General features: G+C 62.1%; 2 protein-coding genes across 2 annotated transcripts; one reads left to right on the top strand and one right to left on the bottom strand.

Moving 5' to 3' along the window:
* Positions 1 to 154: 154 nt before the first annotated feature.
* Positions 155 to 4,228, bottom strand: LOC128055765 (lipocalin-15-like). Its single transcript, XM_052648298.1, has 7 exons — positions 4,133 to 4,228; positions 3,609 to 3,748; positions 3,298 to 3,368; positions 3,027 to 3,137; positions 2,263 to 2,364; positions 1,849 to 1,901; positions 155 to 340 (listed from the first exon to the last, which is right to left on the bottom strand). The coding sequence occupies exons 1-7, from the start codon at positions 4,226 to 4,228 to the stop codon at positions 155 to 157; spliced, it is 759 nt and encodes a 252-aa protein (XP_052504258.1).
* Positions 4,229 to 11,974: 7,746 nt separating this feature from the next.
* LCN6 (lipocalin 6) lies at positions 11,975 to 16,852 on the top strand. The gene is made up of 5 exons (XM_052648297.1): positions 11,975 to 12,064; positions 12,221 to 12,360; positions 15,827 to 15,897; positions 16,389 to 16,499; positions 16,710 to 16,852. Exons 1-5 carry the CDS (start codon positions 11,975 to 11,977, stop codon positions 16,850 to 16,852), a joined length of 555 nt encoding a protein of 184 aa, XP_052504257.1.
* Positions 16,853 to 18,193: the final 1,341 nt, after the last annotated feature.

Raw genomic sequence — 18,193 nt, 5'->3', positions numbered from 1 at the left:
CATGAGCCCACAGGGGCCGGCCGGGGGACCCAGATGCTGCTTGTGGGTGCAGCCCTTACAGGGGGCCACCCTTGGCCGGCGCCTCCTCCCTCTGGACCAGAGTGCCCATCCTCAGCCCCGAGCCACCCGGCCTCAGTGGCTCCAGGAGCCCGGATCACGGCGGGGACCCAGGGTCCTCCCTGACGACCTCTCCAAAGAATCCAGGGGCCTCAAAACTGCAGAATCTGTTTATTGAGCAGAAGGGGGAGGCCCCAGGAGATGCCCGCAGAGGGTGGGGGACGGGGAGATGCAGGGCCGGAGGGCTGTGGGTCAGGACGGCTCGGCGCTGCTCCAGCTCGAACTGCACAGACAGCAAAGGTCCGGTCACTCCTGGGACCCCTGAGTGGCGCTTCACACAGCAGGGTGCCCTGTCTACTCATCCCTCGAAAGGGCAGGGTGAGCGGATTCTGCCACCGAAGCTTCTGCAACCATGGAAACGGTCCCCCAAGGCGGCCCCCTCCCCCCATGGCCACAGCCCCAGTGTTGCCCCTTACTGGGCTCCCCAGGGACCCAGTCACTGTCCCCAGGGCCTCACCACCTCCCTGGCTGGCAGAACAGCCACTTAACCCCAAGGAACCTACAGACGCAGCCCTGGAGAGGGGGTCCATGTAGGTGTGCACTTTACCCTAAAATATGCTTTCTCTAACATAATCCTGGGGGTGGGGCACAGAGCAGGCAGACGGGCTCAGGCTCTCTGCAGCTAGACCTTCCTGACGGCACGTGACCCGATCCCTAATGTGGCTGAAACAGGGACGGAGCCAGGACCCTGGGCCGCGTCGTTGAGACCCACTGAAAGCTGCAGCAGCCCGATGCGCCCAGCGCAGCCCTGGGCAAACTCGGCCCGGCCAGGGGAGCAGAGTGATGGGAAGGCCAGAGGGCCGCTGCCCGCAGGCCACTCTGGAAGCCCCCACCTAACCTAACCGTGCCAGGAGAGGCCGCAGGGGGGCCTCCCGACGCCGGCGACTGTCACATCATGTCTGAGGCTTACTGCTCGTGTAGGTTCCCAAGTTCTTCACGGGGAAGGGGGGTGAGGGGCCTGATGGTCCCCTGTCCACTTTGGGAGAAGGCGTCCCCAGGAGCCCACCTGCATCCATGTCCCAAGGGGTCCCAGGGACTCAGCCCTGTGGCGGCAGCAAACCAGGAGGTTGGGGTTCCCACCTCGTGGGGCCCTTGGGAGAGGATGAGGACTCGGGAATCTCAAGGCAGTGCCTTGTGCTCTGGGCAAGCCAGGGGCTACGGGGACACAGGACGCACTGGGCTGGATTATGTCCCTCCAAATCCACGTCCACTTGGAACTCTGAAAATGCCCTTATGTGGAAATAAGGTCTCTGCAGATGTAATTGTTAAAGATCTTGAGAGGGGATCACCCTTCATTTAGGGCATCCTTATATGAAGGCAATCTGGCCTCTTAACAAGCGCGGCAGAGATGGGAGTGGCGGCCCGACAGGCCAAGCAAGGATCGCCAGCACCAACAGCCGCTGGGAGAGGCAGGGGTTCTCCCAGAGCCTCCGGGAGGAACAGCCCTGCCCCGGCCTTGACTCCGCGCCTCTGGCCTCTAGGCTGAGAGTGACTTCCTGTTGTTTTAAGCTGCCCAGGTTGTGGCAGTTTGTTACCGCAGCCCTAGGTAATCAGGAGGGGCTCCCCTGGGAGAGGCGATGTGTAAGCGGAGCTGCAGGCACAGGAGTGCGTATCCCGGGAGAACCAGGGATGCTGGGGGGTCTGCACGTGCAGACCTCAGCAGGGGAGAGGGCAGAGGTGCAGGCACACGGGCCCTGGAGAGCGGGAGGGAGGTGCTACCCTGGCCCCTACCTGGGAAGGGCCAAACTGGGTCTCCGGAGCCCTCAGGGTGCGTGCCTGTCCCCCTGGGAGCACACATCTGTAAAAAGACAGAGGGTCCCGAGAGGCTGGGCTGGCTGGGACTGTCCCCTGCCTCCTGCAGCCCCTCCCCGTGCCAAGGGACCCGCGGGGGGCGGCTCCACCCCCCGCCACCCCCCCCACCCCCGGCTGGGCCAACACTCTTGGAAGACAGGGCTACCTCCTGCCGGCACCTCCCAGGACTCCGGAAGGGGCGGAGCGGGGCTTTGGCAGGGGCGGGGCTTTGGCAGGGCGGGGCTCTGTTGGGGCGGGGCTTTTGCGGGGCGGGGCTCTTACAGGGGCGGGGTTTTGGCAGGGCGGGGCTTTGGCGGGGGCTGGGCTTTAGCAGGGCGGAGCTCGCAGGGGTACCTGACTTGGGGAGCATGGCCACCATGTCCGCTGGCAGCCCCACCGTTGGGTAGAAGTCCTGGAAGGCCTCCAGGGCCTGGGGACTCGCTTCTCGGGTTCGGCCTGGGGCAGAGCAGGGGCCCCTGTCAACCCCTGTGAACCGCTGTGGGTCACAGAGGTGAGAGAGATGGGAAGATGGGGGCCCCTGGCCTCACTGCCCTTTCCTGAAGGGTGACGGTAGGTCTGCCACCCGAGGTTGGGCAGGTTGTGCACCGATGAAAGGCCTGCCTGGCTGAGGGGCCAGTGGGGACTGGACGCTGCCCAGAGGGGCGGCCTTTCCCAATTCACACAGGGCACCAGGGGGCTTGGGATGCCAGACCCTGCGTCCCGGAGCCCCACCCCTTCAGACTCCTTTACCTGCAGCTTCCAAAGCCAGCTTCCCGCCCTCACCCCGGCCTCTCCCCTTGGGGAACTCTCCTGGTTCACTCTGCCAAGCCCACGAGAAATTAAAGCAGAATAGTACCGCAGCCCCTGCTCAGGGTGTCAGGCCGCAGGCCAAGCAGGGGAGGCGGGGTCTCCAGCCAGAGACAGGCCTGAGCTTTAGCCTGAGTGCCCAGCCTTCAGAGGCCCTTCAGTTCAGCCGTACCCACTGGCAGCGCTGGGGGGTTCTGCCAGCCCCCACCTGGACCTGGTCCAGACTTGGGAGTGTGTGAATGGGTGGGCAGGGCCTGAAGAGGTGCCCCAGCGGGTGGGGGCGGGGTCGGGGGGGGTGCGGGGACCCTCACTGTAGAGCTGCACCATGGTGCTGAGCGCGCCCTCCAGCTCCTTGTAGATGTAGACCACGGCGAAGGAGCTGTAGTCCGTGTCCACCACGCGCACGTCCAGGTAGCCCAAGGCTGCAGAGGAGACCGCCGGCTCTGGACAACGGCAGGGCCAAGCATCCACCCACACGGGAAAGGGGGCGGGGCCCAGGCAGAGGCAGGGGCGGGCCCCGAGAGGGGAGGGGAGGGCCATGGGAGAGGGTCACCCATAAAGAAGGGGGTGGGGGTCACCTACCTGGGACTCGGAAGTGCCCCTGGGCACCAACTCTCAGGTACTCCGCATCCGCTTGGTTACAGCCGTCAGCCCTGGGGGTGCACGGCGGCTCACTCTCGGCCCCGCCCACCCAGCCCCGCGCGCTCACCCCGCGCGCGCTGCGCTCACCCCGCGCGCGCTGCGCTCACCCCGCGCGCGCTCACCCCTCACCCCGCGCGCGCGCTCACCCCGCGCGCGCTCACCCCGCGCGCGCTCACCCCGCGCGCGCTCACCCCGCGCGCGCTCACCCCGCGCGCGCTCACCCCGCGCGCGCTCACCCCGCGCGCGCTCACCTGGGGAACTCCATGTGGACGCTGAGGTTGCCCCCCGCCGAGGCCTTGATGTCCCTGGTGGACATCAGCAGGTGGTCCTTCTTGCCCAAGAAGACCGTGCAGTCAGACACCATGGAGACCACGTACCAGAGGCCTGAGAACTGCAAGACGGCTCAGTGGCCAGGGCGGACCCTCCTGGCACCTGGGCCTCGGCCCCAAGGCCTGTAGCTCTGAAGCCACTCGGCCGGGGGTCTCCGGAGTGTCCGAGCCCCTGTGCTGCCACTCACCTGGGGCAGGGCTCCTGGCCACTGGGAGCCTCTGTTCTCCCGAGTTGTGAAGTGGGTCAGTAACTACCCGCAAACAGGGTTGTTTCAGGGTTAAACAGAAGGGACTTTAAAGGGTGTGCACGCCCAGGACACCAAGCAAGTGTCCCACGGAGGCGGCAGGCTCCACTAGGACACGGTCACTCCTGTTTCCAGGGGCAGCTCAGCCCGGACCCGCCCCCCCCGCCCTTCGACGTGGCACAGCACGGGGGCCTGCCGTACCTTGTTGGCATCAAAATCTGGCTGCACCAGGACGTCAGCCCGAGCCGAGGGTGGCCAGAGCAGCAGCAGGACGCAGCTCAGCAGCGTGGCCCCCATTCCCGTCCGTGCCCCCTGGCCCCGGCACTGGTCCACCGCCCCCTTTTGTGGGCAGCTTTATAGCCCGGCCCGCAGTGGGGCAGGGCCAGTGAGCCGCCTGGACAGGGGACGGCGTCTCGGCTCCTGAAACGCCAGCCCCTCTTTGTTCATTGTTTGGCACAATCGCCCGAGTGTCCCCACTGGCTCCAGGGGTCATTTCCGGGAGGGCTCCAGAGGGCTCTCACTTGACTTGGGCCTTGCCCACCTGTGGGCACCGCGGCTGGAGCCCGGGGCCCATGGGGGTGCCACTGGGAAGCACCCACGGTCAGGGTGCTCCAGCCAGGAGGTTCCTCCTTGGGGCCCAGGTCCCCCGAAGTCCTCACCCCCTCACCTCCCTGCACAGGAGCGGAGTCACATCAGCGGGACCTCGTCTCAGGGGGACAGAGGTGATGTCAGAGGCCCGAGCAGCCCTGCCTCCAGACCCCTGGCTGGGCCTCCAGCAAGCCTGTGTGGAGGGCGGGGCTGGGCCATCACCTGGGGTGGATTATGGGGTCACGGCCACCTTATCACTGGTTGCATAAGCGTGCGGACCGCAGTGTCGCCGGGGAGGTGCCGCAGGCTGGCCAGGCCTCTCTCCAGGTGGCCTCTTCTGTCCTCTCAGGGGACCCCAGGGGCGCCATTTGAGGAGCAGCACGTGGCCTGGGGCATCCGGAGTCCTTCAGAGGCAGGCGTCCCCAGGGAAGGCCAGCACTGCACTCCCAGTGGAAGTGCGTTTAGGGTCGGAGAAGGACCCTCATCGGCCAGTGGGGTGGGAGGAGCGGGGGGTCAGGGCCGAGGGCTCTGGCTCACCGCCTCCTCTGGGTTCAGGAGGGGCCAGCTCTCAACCAGATCCCAGAGACGTGGGACGAAGGCAGTGAAAGCCTTCCTGTGCAAATATTTACAAAACATCTATCTGATAAAGGACTTAAATCCTGAATCTATAGAGAATTGTCAAGACTCAAAAGAAAAACAGTAAGAAAACCCGGCAAAATATTTGAAAAGATTCCAAATCAGCAAGTAAAGCCACGCAGAGAGGCTCATGGGCATTCGTTCACTGCAAGGAGACGCCACTGCAGACCGGCAGGCTGGCCGCTCTGCTTCCAGACCGGAGACACTGGGTGGTCACTGCCAGGGTGGGGAACCGAGAGCGCAACACCCTGGGGACGGCTCGGCAGATCCTATGAAGGGAGACAGGCAAATACCACGCAGTGCGACAGTCACAAGGCTAGATACTCACCCAAGAAAAATGAGACACACTGTAGCCAAAACCTGCTGGTGGCTGGTCACGAGATCTTACTGACAAGCCCTAAAAAATGGGAACGACCAAATGTTGTTCAGGGGGCAGGACGCACAACGCTCTGGGCATGAGGCCTCTCCAGGCACACTGACCCAGGGCAAACCCCAGATGCCCCATGCTGAGTGACAGAAGCCGGTCTGGAGGGGTACAGACTGTGGCTGCAGAACGCGGGAATCCTCAGGGACGGACGGGCCTGGCTGACGATGAAGGGGCTGGCGGAGACGCTTGGGTGACGGGCTGTGGTGCGTTGGTCTACACTTACAGAACCAAAAAGGGTGAATTCCATAGCGTGTAAACTATACCTCAACTTTTAAAAAGTGTCAACTAGAGACTTCCCTGGGGGTCGAGTGGCTAAGACTCCGTGTTCCCAACCCAGGGGTCCAGGTTCAATCCCTGGTCAGGGAACCAGCTCCCATGTGCCGCAACTGAAGGTGCTGTACGCCACAAGGAAGACCCGGTGCAGCCAAGTAAATAAACTTCTAACCATAGACCACAGCATGTATTCACACTCACACAGTGTAGACGGCAGCATGTATTCATAGTCAGCCAGTGTAGACCACAGCATGTATTCATAGTCAGCCAGTGTAGACCATAGCATGTATTCCTAGTCAGCCAGTGTAGATCACAGCATGGATTCATACTCAGCCAGCGTAGATCACAGCATGGATTCATACTCACACAGTGTAGACCACAGCATGTATTCATACTCAGCCAGTGGAGACCGCAGCATATATTCACACTCACACAGTGTAGATGGCAGCATGTATTCATAGTCAGCCAGTGTAGACCACAGCATGGATTCATACTCACACAGTGTAGACAGCAGCATGGATTCATACTCAGCCAGTGTAGACAGCAGCATGGATTCATACTCACACAGTGTAGACCACAGCATGGATTCACACTCACACAGTGTAGACTGCAGCATGGATTCACACTCACACAGTGTAGACGGCAGCATGTATTCATACTCAGCCAGTGTAGACCGCAGCATGGATTCATACTCACACAGTGTAGACCGCAGCACGTATTCATACTCACACAGTGTAGACGGTAGCATGGATTCATACTCAGCCAGTGTAGACCGCAGCATGGATTCACACTCACACAGTGTAGATGGCAGCGTGTATTCATAATCAGCCAGTGTAGACCACAGCATGGATTCATACTCACACAGTGTAGACCACAGCATGGATTCATACTCAGCCAGTGTAGACTGCAGCATATATTCACACTCACACAGTGTAGACCACAGCATGGATTCATACTCACACAGTGTAGATGGCAGCATGTATTCATAATCAGCCAGTGTAGCCCACAGCATGTATTCATACTCAGCCAGTGTAGATGATAGCATGTATTCATACTCAGCCAGTGTAGACCGCCGCATGTATTCACACTCACACAGTGTAGACTGCAGCATATATTCACACTCACACAGTGTAGACGGCAGCATGTATTCATACTCACACAGTGTAGATGATAGCATACATTCATACTCACACAGTGTAGACCACAGCATGTATTTATACTCACACAGTGTAGACCACAGCATGGATTCATACTCACACAGTATAGACCGCAGCACGTATTCATACTCAGCCAGTGTAGACCGCAGCATGGATTCATACTCACACAGTCAGCCACTGTTTCCAATATGCAGAGTACATCATGAGAAACGCTGGACTGGAAGAAACACAAGCTGGAATCAAGATTGCTGGGAGAAATATCAATAACCTCAGATATGCAGATGACACCACCCTTATGGCAGAAAGTGAAGCGGAACTAAAAAGCCCCTTGATGAAAGTGAAAGTGGAGAGTGAAAAAGTTGGTTTAAAGCTCAACATTCAGAAAACGGTGATCACGGCATCTGGTCCCATCACTTCATGGGAAATAGACTGGGAAACAGTGGAAACAGTGTCAGACTTTATTTTTGGGGGCTCCAAAATCACTGAAGACGGTGACTGCAGCCATGAAATTAAAAGACGCTTACTCCTTGGAAGAAAAGTTATGACCAACCTAGACAGCATATTAAAAAACAGAGACATTACTTTGCCAACTAAGGTCCGTCTAGTCAAGGCTATGGTTTTTCCTGTGGTCATGTATGGATGTGAGAGTTGGACTGTGAAGAAAGCTGAGCGCCGAACAATTGAACTGTGGTGTTGAAGAAGACTCTGTAGAGTCCCTTGGACTGCAAGGAGATCCAACCAGTCCATTCTGAAGGAGATCAGCCCTGGGTGTTCTTTGGAAGGACTGATGCTAAAGCTGAAGCTCCAGTACTTTGGCCACCTCATGTGAAGAGTTGACTCATTGGAAAAGACTCTGATGCTGGGAGGGATTAGGGGGCAGGAGGAGAAGGGGACGACCGAGGATGAGATGGCTGGATGGCATCACGGACTCGATGGACGTGAGTCTGAGTGAACTCCAGGAGATGGTGATGGACAGGGAGGCCTGGCGTGCTGTGATTCATGGGGTCGCAAAGAGTCGGACACGACTGAGCGACTGAACTGAACTGAGCTGAGTGCCTGGAATGAGCCGAGTGTAGATAGGCAGGCAGGTAGGCTGTGTGAACTCTGCTCCCAGATGCCAGCTCTGGGGCTGAGGGGCAGGGAGACAATGTGTCCGAAGCCCCCAGGTAAGATCCGAGTGTGGCAGCAGAGGTCCAAACTCTCACCACAGAACTGTGGGGTGAGAGCAAGCAGGGATCAAGGGACAGGTCACTGCGGCCTGCAGACCACCCATGGACCCCCTTGAGCCTCAGGTGTGGGGCAGCTTCCAAGGCCACAGGGAACGCTCCCGCCACCAGCATGTTCCCTGCCGGGGTCTGGAGACTCTGTCACGAGTTCTCGATGCCCGCTCACCTCCTGCCTCCCCAGCCCCCTCATCTCCGAAGTCCACTCTCCACACAGCGGCCTGAGCAACCCTTGTAGAGCATCAATCTGATGCGTCCCTGCTTGAGACGCTCCTGAGTCACTGTGGTGCAGAGCACAAACCTGCCCTGAGTGCAGGCTCCCAAGCGCAAAGCGGCGCCCAGCCCAGCCCAGTGCCACCCAGTTCCGCAGCAGTCAGCCCAGCCCGCCTCAGCCCTGCCCGGGGCCTCTTGCTCACACCCTCTGGCCCAGGGGCCCTCTGTTCCTGTCCAGCCCCTCACCAGAGTCCCCGCTACTCGGGTTAATTCTCACCCTCTGCCTAGTAAGCAGCCTTCCTCAAACCCAGCCCGTCTGTGTCCTGGGGGCTTGGTGCCATCCCAGTTCTCTCCTGTGTTTATTTGTTCTGTGCTCTCCTGTGAACCCCGAGACGACAGGAACTACACCAGCCTGCAGGCCGCCCATCGGCCTCTGTTTCCCAAGCCTGGAGCGCGGGGCCTGGCAGTGGACGCTGCCCACTGACCCTTGTGAGTGAACGAGGGTCAGGCCCAAGTCGCTGTGACCCCTAGGTCTGCCAGCTGGAAACCTCACAGCATGCATTTGCCTGTGGGCAGGGTCTGTGTGGCCACATCCAGCCTGAGGTGGCCCTGAGTGCCTGCCACCGCAGGCCCAGACAGCAGCAGCTCAGTGGGGGCCAGGGCCTCCATCGCGTCCTGCAGGCCTCAGCACCCTGGAGGAGGCTAGCGCAGGCTCTGCTGTGTGCAGAGGGGGTTTGTGGTGGCTCAGGATGAGGACGGGGGCACCGGCAGGAGAGGTGCCTTGGTGGATGGCGGGCAGACCAGAGCTGGCGAGGCCCTGGACCCAAGAAAGTGCAGTCCCAGAAGTGGCCACAGAGCGGTAGCAAAGAGATGCTGCTCGCAGGGCTGGAGGAAGAGCTTAGATGGGGCCTGCGGTTCACTGAGCTGGGGAGGGGTCCCCTAGAAGGAAAGCTGCCTTCCACTGAGGTGAGGTCTGCTAAAGGGCTGGGCTTCCCAGGTGGCCCCAGCGGTAAAAAAGACGCCTGCCGGTGAGGAGACGTAAAAGACACAGGTTTGATCCCTGCGTCTGGAAGATCCCCGGGAGGAGGGCACTGCAATCCACTCCAGTATTCCTGCCTGGAGAATCCCCATGGACAGAGGAGCCTGGTGGGCTACAGTCTGTGGGGTCGCACAGAGTCGGGCATGACTGAAGTGAGTCAGCACTTGTGGATTCTGCTGAAGGGTTGCCAAGCTTCAAAACTGCCACCAATGAATGGATAAACATATGTGGTCTATCCACACATCGGAAGATTGTCCTTATAAGGACAGGATGAGCCTTGAGGACAGGGTGCTGGGTGAGAGGCCAGACCCCGAAGGCCGCGTCATGTAGGAGCCCCCTGTGGGACGTGCGTAACAGCAAGTCCACAGAGACGGAAAGATTAGTGGTTACCAGGTGCTGAGCTGGGGGGGACTGCTGGATGCGCATGGGGTCTCCCTTTGGGGAGAAATGCCCAGGGGGGCAGCGAGTCGTGCCAGGAAGCCGACATCCGGCCATGGGCTGGCACACGGAAGTGGACACAGCCCAGCCAGGGCGGGTGACAGCTGCCCGGGCAAAGAGAGCTGGGGGGGGCCAGAGGGAGGGTTTCAGGGCTCCCAGAGGCTGCTGAGCAGGAGCCAGCAGGAAGGTCCAGGGCAGCGCTGGGTCGGAGGCCTTGCGGGAGGCACTGAGCTCTGAGTGGCCACCATCCCCATCCGCTTCCTCCAGGCTCAGCGCCCAGGATTGCCCCCTGGTGTCCACCAGCCTGCACAGCAGGCTGCCTGCTCCTGGGGAGCGGAGTCGGGGGTCGGGGGTCGGGGGTGGAGCGGGGGAGGGGGTTGGCAGAGAGGCACAGGGCGGCCAGGGAAATCCCAGCTGGGCCCCGCTGCCAACGGCTGCCTGTGGCCAGCGCCCTACGTGCCACTCCTGCCCTGAGGGCCCCTCCTGGGCTGGCGTCCACCCCATCCATCCAGCCTCCTGGTAAAGAGCGCTGGGAGGAGCTCTGGCTCGGCTTCCTGGGCTGGGGTCCTTCAGCCCCTGCCCGCTTCCCCATCCAGTGCCCCCAGGCCTCCTCTGTGGAGCCATGGGGAGCCACCTCTGCCCGTGCTGGGCTGTTTGTGCCAGAGACCCCGGCCCCGGGGTCCTCCAGGCCTGGGGGCAGGGTGACGCTTCGCTGCAGGTCTGTGTGTGATGGGCTCTCTTTGGCCCCCTTTCCTGCAGGGTGCATCCTGTCTCCAGGCAGGGGTGGCTGCTGCTGCTAAGTCACTTCAGTCGTGTCCGACTCTGTGTGACCCCATAGATGGCAGCCCAAGAGGCTCCCCTGTCCCTGGGATTCTCTAAGCAAGAACACTGGAGTTGGGTTGCCATTTCCTTCTCCAATACATGAAAGTGAAACGTGAAAGTGAAGTCGCTCAGTTGTGTCCAACTCTTCGCAACCCCATGGACTGCAGCCTACCAGGCTCCTCCGTCCATGGGATTTTCCAGGCAAGAGTACTGGAGTGGGGTGCCATTGCCTTCTCCGAGGCAGGGGTGGGGCACCGGCTTATCTGAGGTCCTTCCTGCGAAGGCCCGCAGGACAGACAGCCTTATCTTTCATCACTTTCCAAGCTGCCTGTCCTGTGTCCACAGCACCCTGGAAGCCGACAGCAGAGGAGGCTGGGAGCTGTGGTTTGCAGGGCCCCCTTCCCTCGGAGGGCATCCTCCCAGGTACTTCCGCTTGGGTTTTGGGGCCTCAGACAGATCCTGCCAAACCCTCTGACCTCTGCTCCCAGGCAGGGTTGGTTTCCAGTGACCCAGAGTGGGCAGCCCCGGTCCAGAGAAAGCTCTCATGTGGCCTTGGGGGCCTGGCCAGGCTCATGGTGAGCAGAGGTGGGAGGCACCACAGTGAGGCTGCCCAGAGAGTGGGCAGGCCCGGATGGCGGGTGGGCGGCGGATGGCACAGGGCGTTCCAGTTGGGTGCTGGCCGTGGTGGGGCAGGAGACAAGGGCCAGTCGGGCAGGAAGGGGGGTGGGCCAGGAGCATGTGGGAGCTTTCAAAAAATGGCGAGGGGGGGATCTTTCTGCATTTTTAATGCCTAAAACAAAAGATGCCCCAAACCGCAGCTTCTGGAGGAACTGTTTGTTCTTGCCTCTCTTCTCAGAAGTGACCTTGGCCTGGGTTCAAGAGCGGGGCCTCGGACCCTCCTAGACCGAGCGACAGAGCGCCGGCTCCCTGGAAGGGAGGGGATGGTGCAGCTGAGGGCAGGGATGCTCATTCTGGAAGCTTCCAGGTGGAGGGCGCTGGAGAAGCCGGGCTGGCACGAAGGTGTCCATGTGGAAGGGGCCCCGCACATGGTCCAGCCCCTCTTTGCTCCCTGGCGCGGCTGGAGGATGAGGAGAGGGGCAGGAGGGAGCCTGGCCGTGAGCAGCCGCCCACAGCACTGTGTTCAGAGCCATATAAATGGGCATCCAGAGGAGGAAGGGCTGCTCAGCCTGGGCCCGGGCAGGTTGCTGGCGTGTGGACCTCGCGAGGATGCGCGCAGCGCTGCTGGCCGCCCTGCTGGCTGTGGTCTCAGCGCCCAGCACCCAGGCCGTGTGGCTGGGGAGGCTGGATCCTCAGCAGGTGGCGGCTCCCCCGCGCTGGCGCGGGCCTGGGGCCACATGAGTCCTCGGGCCTTTGTGGCCTCCGGGCTCCCCTGGGGCCCCCCGGACCACAGGGGCTGCAGGAGGCTGGGCTGGGGCTGGAGGGATAGCCCCTCACCTGCGTCCCCTCCCTCAGCTCATGGGGTCCTGGTACGTCCTCGCCGTGGCCTCGGGGGAGAAGGACTTTGCGCTGGAGAAGGCCACGAAGAGTGTCGAGGGGGTCGAGGTGATGCTGACGTCCCAGAACACCCTGAAGATGCGGGCTTCCCGGCACAGGTGGGTGGGGCCGGGGGGCACGGCTGGGTGGCTGGCCCGCCCTCCCCTTCCTCTGCACCAGGCTCTGCTGTGAGCTCCACCCTCTGCCGGGTCTCCGAGGTCTGTGTCCTGGGCTCTGGCCGGGGGGCACCCTGGGTGGGACTCATGCCTGCTCCAGCGAGGCTGGCACAGCCTCTGACCGCCCCCTCTGCCCCGGCCCTTTGGCAGCTTGGCAGCAGCTCCGGTCAGCAGGAGAGGCCGCTTCTTTGCTCAAGGCCCTCCTGCGCGGCTGCTCAAGGTGGGTCTGTACATTTGAGCCCACATGGTCCGGGGGGCCCTGGGGGAACCCAGAGACCACGAAGCCCGGAGGACCTGCGTCACCGAATTGTCCAAGTCCCCGCCTGTTGCTCAAGATGGCTGGTGGGCACCACCCCGGCCCTGGCGTCATCACGCAGCCTGAGCGGCCAGCAGCCTGGTCCCGAGAGGAGGCCGTCTGCCCTGCTCCTTCCCGCAGCCGAGCCTTCTGCAGCTGCCTCCCAGCGGGGGTGGCCTGGCTGTGGACAAGCCAGGACAGAGGGCATGGGGCTTGGGGCGGGGGCCCCGCTGTGCTGGGTGAACACAGGCTCACACGCGTCGTGGGCTGTAGCCCCAAAGCCACGTGTCTCAGAGAGTCCTAACAAGGCTGGCAAAAAGCCATCCAAACATGGAAGCTTGGCATCTGGAAGGCCAGGCCCCGTGGGATGGCCGTGGATGGTGAGGGGACGAGGGAGCTTGCAGGGGCAGGGACCTCCCAGCCCTTTCTGGCGTCCGCTTGTGGGTGCCGTCGGTCAGCGGCCTTGATGCCTGCTGCGTGGAGGCGTGTGTGTCTGAGGACCTGGGCCACACCGGGCAGAAGGGGTGGGGCCCAGGCCCGGCTGCAGGGCGCACCCTGACAGCTGGGCCCAAGGACGGGCAAGAGGGTGCTTCGTTTTGTGATTTAAGGTGAGTTTCATGTATTGGTCTTCGAATAGGAAACACACTTACCTGGTTCGAAGGTCAGAGTCCCCTGGCAGTTCCCTGGGGGTCCAAGGGTGAGGACGCTGCGCTCTCACTGCCAAGGGCCCCAGTGTGATCCCTGGCCAGGGAACTAAGAGCCCTCAAACTGTGCCATGCAGCCAAAAAAAAAAAAAAGAAACGGGGAGGTGGACAGCAGGGGTCTTTCCTCCCCTCCTCAGGCAGCGGCCCCCTCCCAACAGGCAGCCCCCGGTTTTGATCTGTGATGGCCCCTCGGAGATGTTCAGGAACGTGCAAGTCTCTTAAGTACTCAGGCAGGCCACAATTTGGTGTCAGCCCCCGGGGTTCTCTGCCCGCTTTCGAAACATTTAAGATTTTATTCTCTTTTGCCTTTCTTAAAGTTTTAAAAGCTGTGGAAAGATAACCCTAACAGAAAATTCACCATCGTAACCGTTTTAAGTGCAGAGTTCAAGGGCATCAAACACGTCCCCCTTGTGCAAGCCTCACCACCATCTCCGGAACTTTCTCACCTTCTCAAACTGACCCCCTGTCCCCACCAGACACCCACTCCCCGTCCGCTCCCGCAGCCCCTGGCTGCACCGTCTGCTTCCGTCTCTGTGGGTTTGATTCCTCTAGGGCCTCACATGAGTGGATCCTGCATCAGTCTTTTTTCAAAGGAAAAATGTTGTTGGTGTCCTTATGCTCACTCTGGCCCTGCCGGGTCTCCGGTGCTGTGCCGGCTTTCTCTGGGGGTGTGGGGCGGCAGCCACTCTCAGTTGCACAGGCCTCTCTCCTGTGCTGGAACACGGGCTCTGCAGCACGTGGGATCCCCCAGGCCAGGGACCGAGCCCTGGTCTCCAGCTTTGGCAGGCAGACTCTTTACCACTGAGGTAGGACGGGGTGGGCAGGTCCCTACGTCTGTCTTGTGTCTGGTTTATCTCACGGAACACGGCATTCTCCAGGTTCACCCATGTTTCGGCCTGTGTTGGGATTTCCTTCTTGAAGGCTGAGTAATATTCCACCGCAGGGGTGGACCACATCCAGCTCCCTTTCATCCGTTGATGGATGTCTGGATTGCTTCCAGCTTTTGGGCCTTATAGACACGGGTGTGCAAATATCTTTTTGAGACCCTGTTTTCTTTTGGAGACACACCCAGATTGTGGGATTATTGGGTCATCTGCTGACTCTATGTGACTTTTTCTGAGAAACTTTTTTCACAGCCGAGTAGTACTCCCCTGGGCTGCCTTCTAGGGCTCTGCTGACAGGCAGACAGCTGTCTAGTCTGGGGCACCTGGAAACACACCTAGGGGTGCGGACATTGGTGCCCTGGCCTGGGAGGGACAAACCCCTGGAGCTGAAGTGCGTCTGCCCTTTTCCCGAGTCACACGAGGCGGGTGCCCCGAGCTGCTGTGAGACTGGGTGGCCGTCTGACGGGTGACCGATGGCCCCACGGTTGTTTTTACTGCCTCCTCTGATCGCAAGGGAGGGGGCATCTCAGGGCCTGTCCTTCTGGGGCTCCTCCGCAGCCCAGGGTCTGTTCATATCTTTTGCATCTTTTTCCCGGGGTAGGTTTTTATTGACATGCAAGAACGCTTAGGTATTGGTGATTTTGGCTACTGTCTGTGATAAGGTTCGTTGCAAATTTATTTCCCAGTCTGTTATTCTCACACCTTCGAGCAGTTTTTGGTAGGAAGAGTTCTTTCTGTGTTTGTGTAGATGTGACTCCGGCTTCTTTTTAAGGCCTCTGGGTCTTGTGATGTAGTTGTGAGGAGGTCTTTCCACCTCCCTGGGGCTGAGAGGCCTCTGATCTCTGAGCTGCTCGGGGCTACGCCCGGGGGACCTGCGAGGTGTGGCCGCTGATGGACGCCCCGCTGCCCTGTATGGTCGCCCAGGGTCCCTCTTCCTCCACTGGCCGGAGATGCTCGCTTCGTGACGCGCTAACCTCCTGGGCACTGTGCTTCATTTCTGGACTCTCTGCTCTGCTCCTTCGATCAGGCTGCCTCTGCGCCAGTGAGTCTGGCCGCTTTCCCTCTCGTGGCTCCGTGGTACGTATTGTTAGGGATTGGCCGGTTCTTGCTGGTGATGCTCCTTTCGGGCTTTTCCTCGTGACTCCTGGGTCTTGCAGGGAACTTGGCTGTGAGCTCGTCTTGCTGCTCATTTTGCGGGTTGACGGCTGAGGGACACTGGCCTCTTCAGACATGGAGCCGCTTTGCCCCAAACTGCAGACCCCCGTCTGTCTCAGGATCCTCTCACGCCCTCAGCAGTGCTCCCGAGTTTTCTCCACGTGGACCTGACAGAGCAGGTCCCTCGGGAGGGAGCAGCCGATTCTGCAGGTCCCCATCCAGCCGGCTGCCCCGACGGGCCACCTGCGGCTGACAGCAGGGCTTCTGGGTAACTGAGGCCCCCGAGGGGCGGCCCCCCTGCAGCCATGCTGGCCGGGTCCGGGCGGTTCTGCCCCTGGGCCTGGGTGACGACGGATCCTTCTGTGCTCCAGGCTGGAGAGATGCCACCTGCAGGCTGTGGAGCTGCGGAGACAAAATTCCGGATGGGTCTTCGGGAATCCCTGTGAGGATGATGGCCACCGCAGTCCTTCCGGGCAGCGTGGGGACTCCTCCAGTCCCCTGACCGCCGTCCGGCTGCCTTCTGCCCCCAGTGGCCTTGGGCCTTCCACCCCAGCTGTGTCCCCAGGCCCCTGTGTGAGGGGTCAGCCCCTTGCGACAGGGAGGGGCAGCTCCACCCCAGCTCTAGGGGCGCTTCTCTGGGAACTGGGAGGTGCTCGGGGCCAGTCCTCGGCCAGCAGCTCAGCGGGACCCCGACCTTCCAGCTATGGTGTCTGGGGAGGTGGGCGCGGATGGGGGTGTCCTCTGCCCCCATGGGGACCGGATCTGAGGAGGGTGACCCGGGAAGAGCTGGGGCTCACCTGCCATCCCCCGACCTCCTGGAGAGCCTGTGTGCTGGGGCTGGGTGGGGGCGGGGGGCCGAGCGGACCGAGCCTGGGGGCTCTCGGTCCCCTGGGGCCTGACGCACCCCCATCCCCCGGGTGCACCTTTCTCCAGCCCTGGGCGTGCTGGAGTACCGGGTGCTGGGCACCAACTTCAGGGACTACGCCATAGTGTTCACGCAGCTGGAGGCCCAGGAGGAGGCCTTCAGCACCGTGGAGCTGTACAGTGAGTGCACGGGGCTCCGCCCCCTCCCACCAGCCTCATCCCCGGCCCTGGCCCTGCGCCTGCCTCCCGGGCGCCCCCTCCCCACGCACAGCCCCTCCCTGCTCCGGACCCACCCGGGCTCAGAGGGCAGGGAGTCCTGGGCCTGCCGGGTTCTGGGGGTGGGCCCCTCCGCGCCCCCACCTCCGCCCGGCTCTCCCGCCTGCCCCGCAGGCCGGACGGCCCTGGCCAGTCAGGAGGCCCTGGGCCGCTTCGCCAAGTGGAGCCGGAGCCTGGGCTTCCTGTCGCAGCAGCAGGCCGAGCTCCAGAGGGACTGTGAGTGTCGCCAGATGCTGGGGGGCTGTTTGCCGGCCTGAGGACCTTCCTGGCCTTGGGGAGTCAGGTTGAGCTCAGAGGGGCTTCAAGGGGTCGCCTGCTCCATGCCCAGCGTCAGACCTGCGGGTGGACGGGGCAGGCGGTGTGTGGAGCCCCGGGTGCCAGTGGGCGAGGGGCCAGCCATCCTCACTGTGGCCCCTTTCCTCCCCAGTCACCTGTGCACGCAAGGTCTTCCCGGTAAGCAGCCTCCCCGAGCACCCCTCCCCTCTGTGTGGCAGGAGGCGCCTGGGTGTCCCGGGCCCCTCTCGTCCAGAGGCTCTACCGTGGGCAGGGCTGGGGGCCCCGGGGAGCCGATGCCTCTGCAGGCGAGTCCAGGGTACCCGTGTTCCTCTTGGTTTCCAGTGAACGTTGCAGCCCCCCGGGGCCCGGAGGAGGCTGGCCAGATGCTGCCCTCGTCGCCCAGCCGCCCAGGGGCTGGGTGGGGGGCCGCCTGCTCCCAGGGGCTCTTGCTGCGGGCTCAAATAAAGCAGCTCCACAGGCTCTCCTGGGGTCTCTTGTGTGTCCAAGGAGGCCCCTGGGCCAACAGGAGGCCCGCCCGCCAGAGCCGGAGCTAGACCCTGTGGCCTGGGGGGTGTGTGGGCAGGGCGCTGGGCTGGGGCGCCCAGGGCACGAGAGCTTGGCTTTTCCTGGGGCCCTGGGGCAGGGCGCGGGGTGGGGGCAGGGTCACCAGAGAACCTGAGTCTGTCTTCCTTCGTCCTGAAGTCCTGGCAGGGGCAGGGGCCGCCGGGGGGGGCGGGGGTCACCTCTCACTCTGCTGGTATTGGGTGTACACACACACAGACATATGTGAGCACACACAAACACGCGCACACACGCACACATGCGTGTACACACAAACACGCACACATGCGTGTACACGCACACACACACGTGCACACATGTCAAGACCTGCCAAAGGCATCACGCCGGCGGCCCCAGTGTCAGCACCAGCATGGTCCGAGCCCCGTCCTCAGAGACCCCACTTCCTGTGTGCACGCCCCGTGGAGTGACTCTGCCCCGTCCAGCCTTTGTCCCCCTGGGGGTGGGGGTGGGGTTAGGACAAGAACACCAACAACCTCCCTGCCAGGTACCATGGCTCCAGGGGACATTCGGAGATCCGAGGCCCAGGAGGTGACCTCGGGATCGAGGCCTCTGTCTTCTGGGGTGTCCCAGGCTGGCTCCGAGGGCCAAGGGCGGGGCTGGCCCTGCCTGCGGGGGGAGGGCCCAAGACCCCTCCCCGTTGGCCCCCGAGGCTGGCTCATGGCTGCGGTTGGCTGACGCCCACGGCAGGATTGGCAGGTTGGGCATTTAAGCGCACCGTCCAGGCAGGCAGCTGAGGTGGT

Source organism: Budorcas taxicolor, chromosome 11 (genome assembly GCF_023091745.1).
Source record: "Budorcas taxicolor isolate Tak-1 chromosome 11, Takin1.1, whole genome shotgun sequence".
Lineage (NCBI taxonomy): Eukaryota > Metazoa > Chordata > Mammalia > Artiodactyla > Bovidae > Budorcas > Budorcas taxicolor.
Note: the sequence above shows the minus strand (reverse complement) of the source record. Positions and strands in the feature narration are given on the sequence as shown.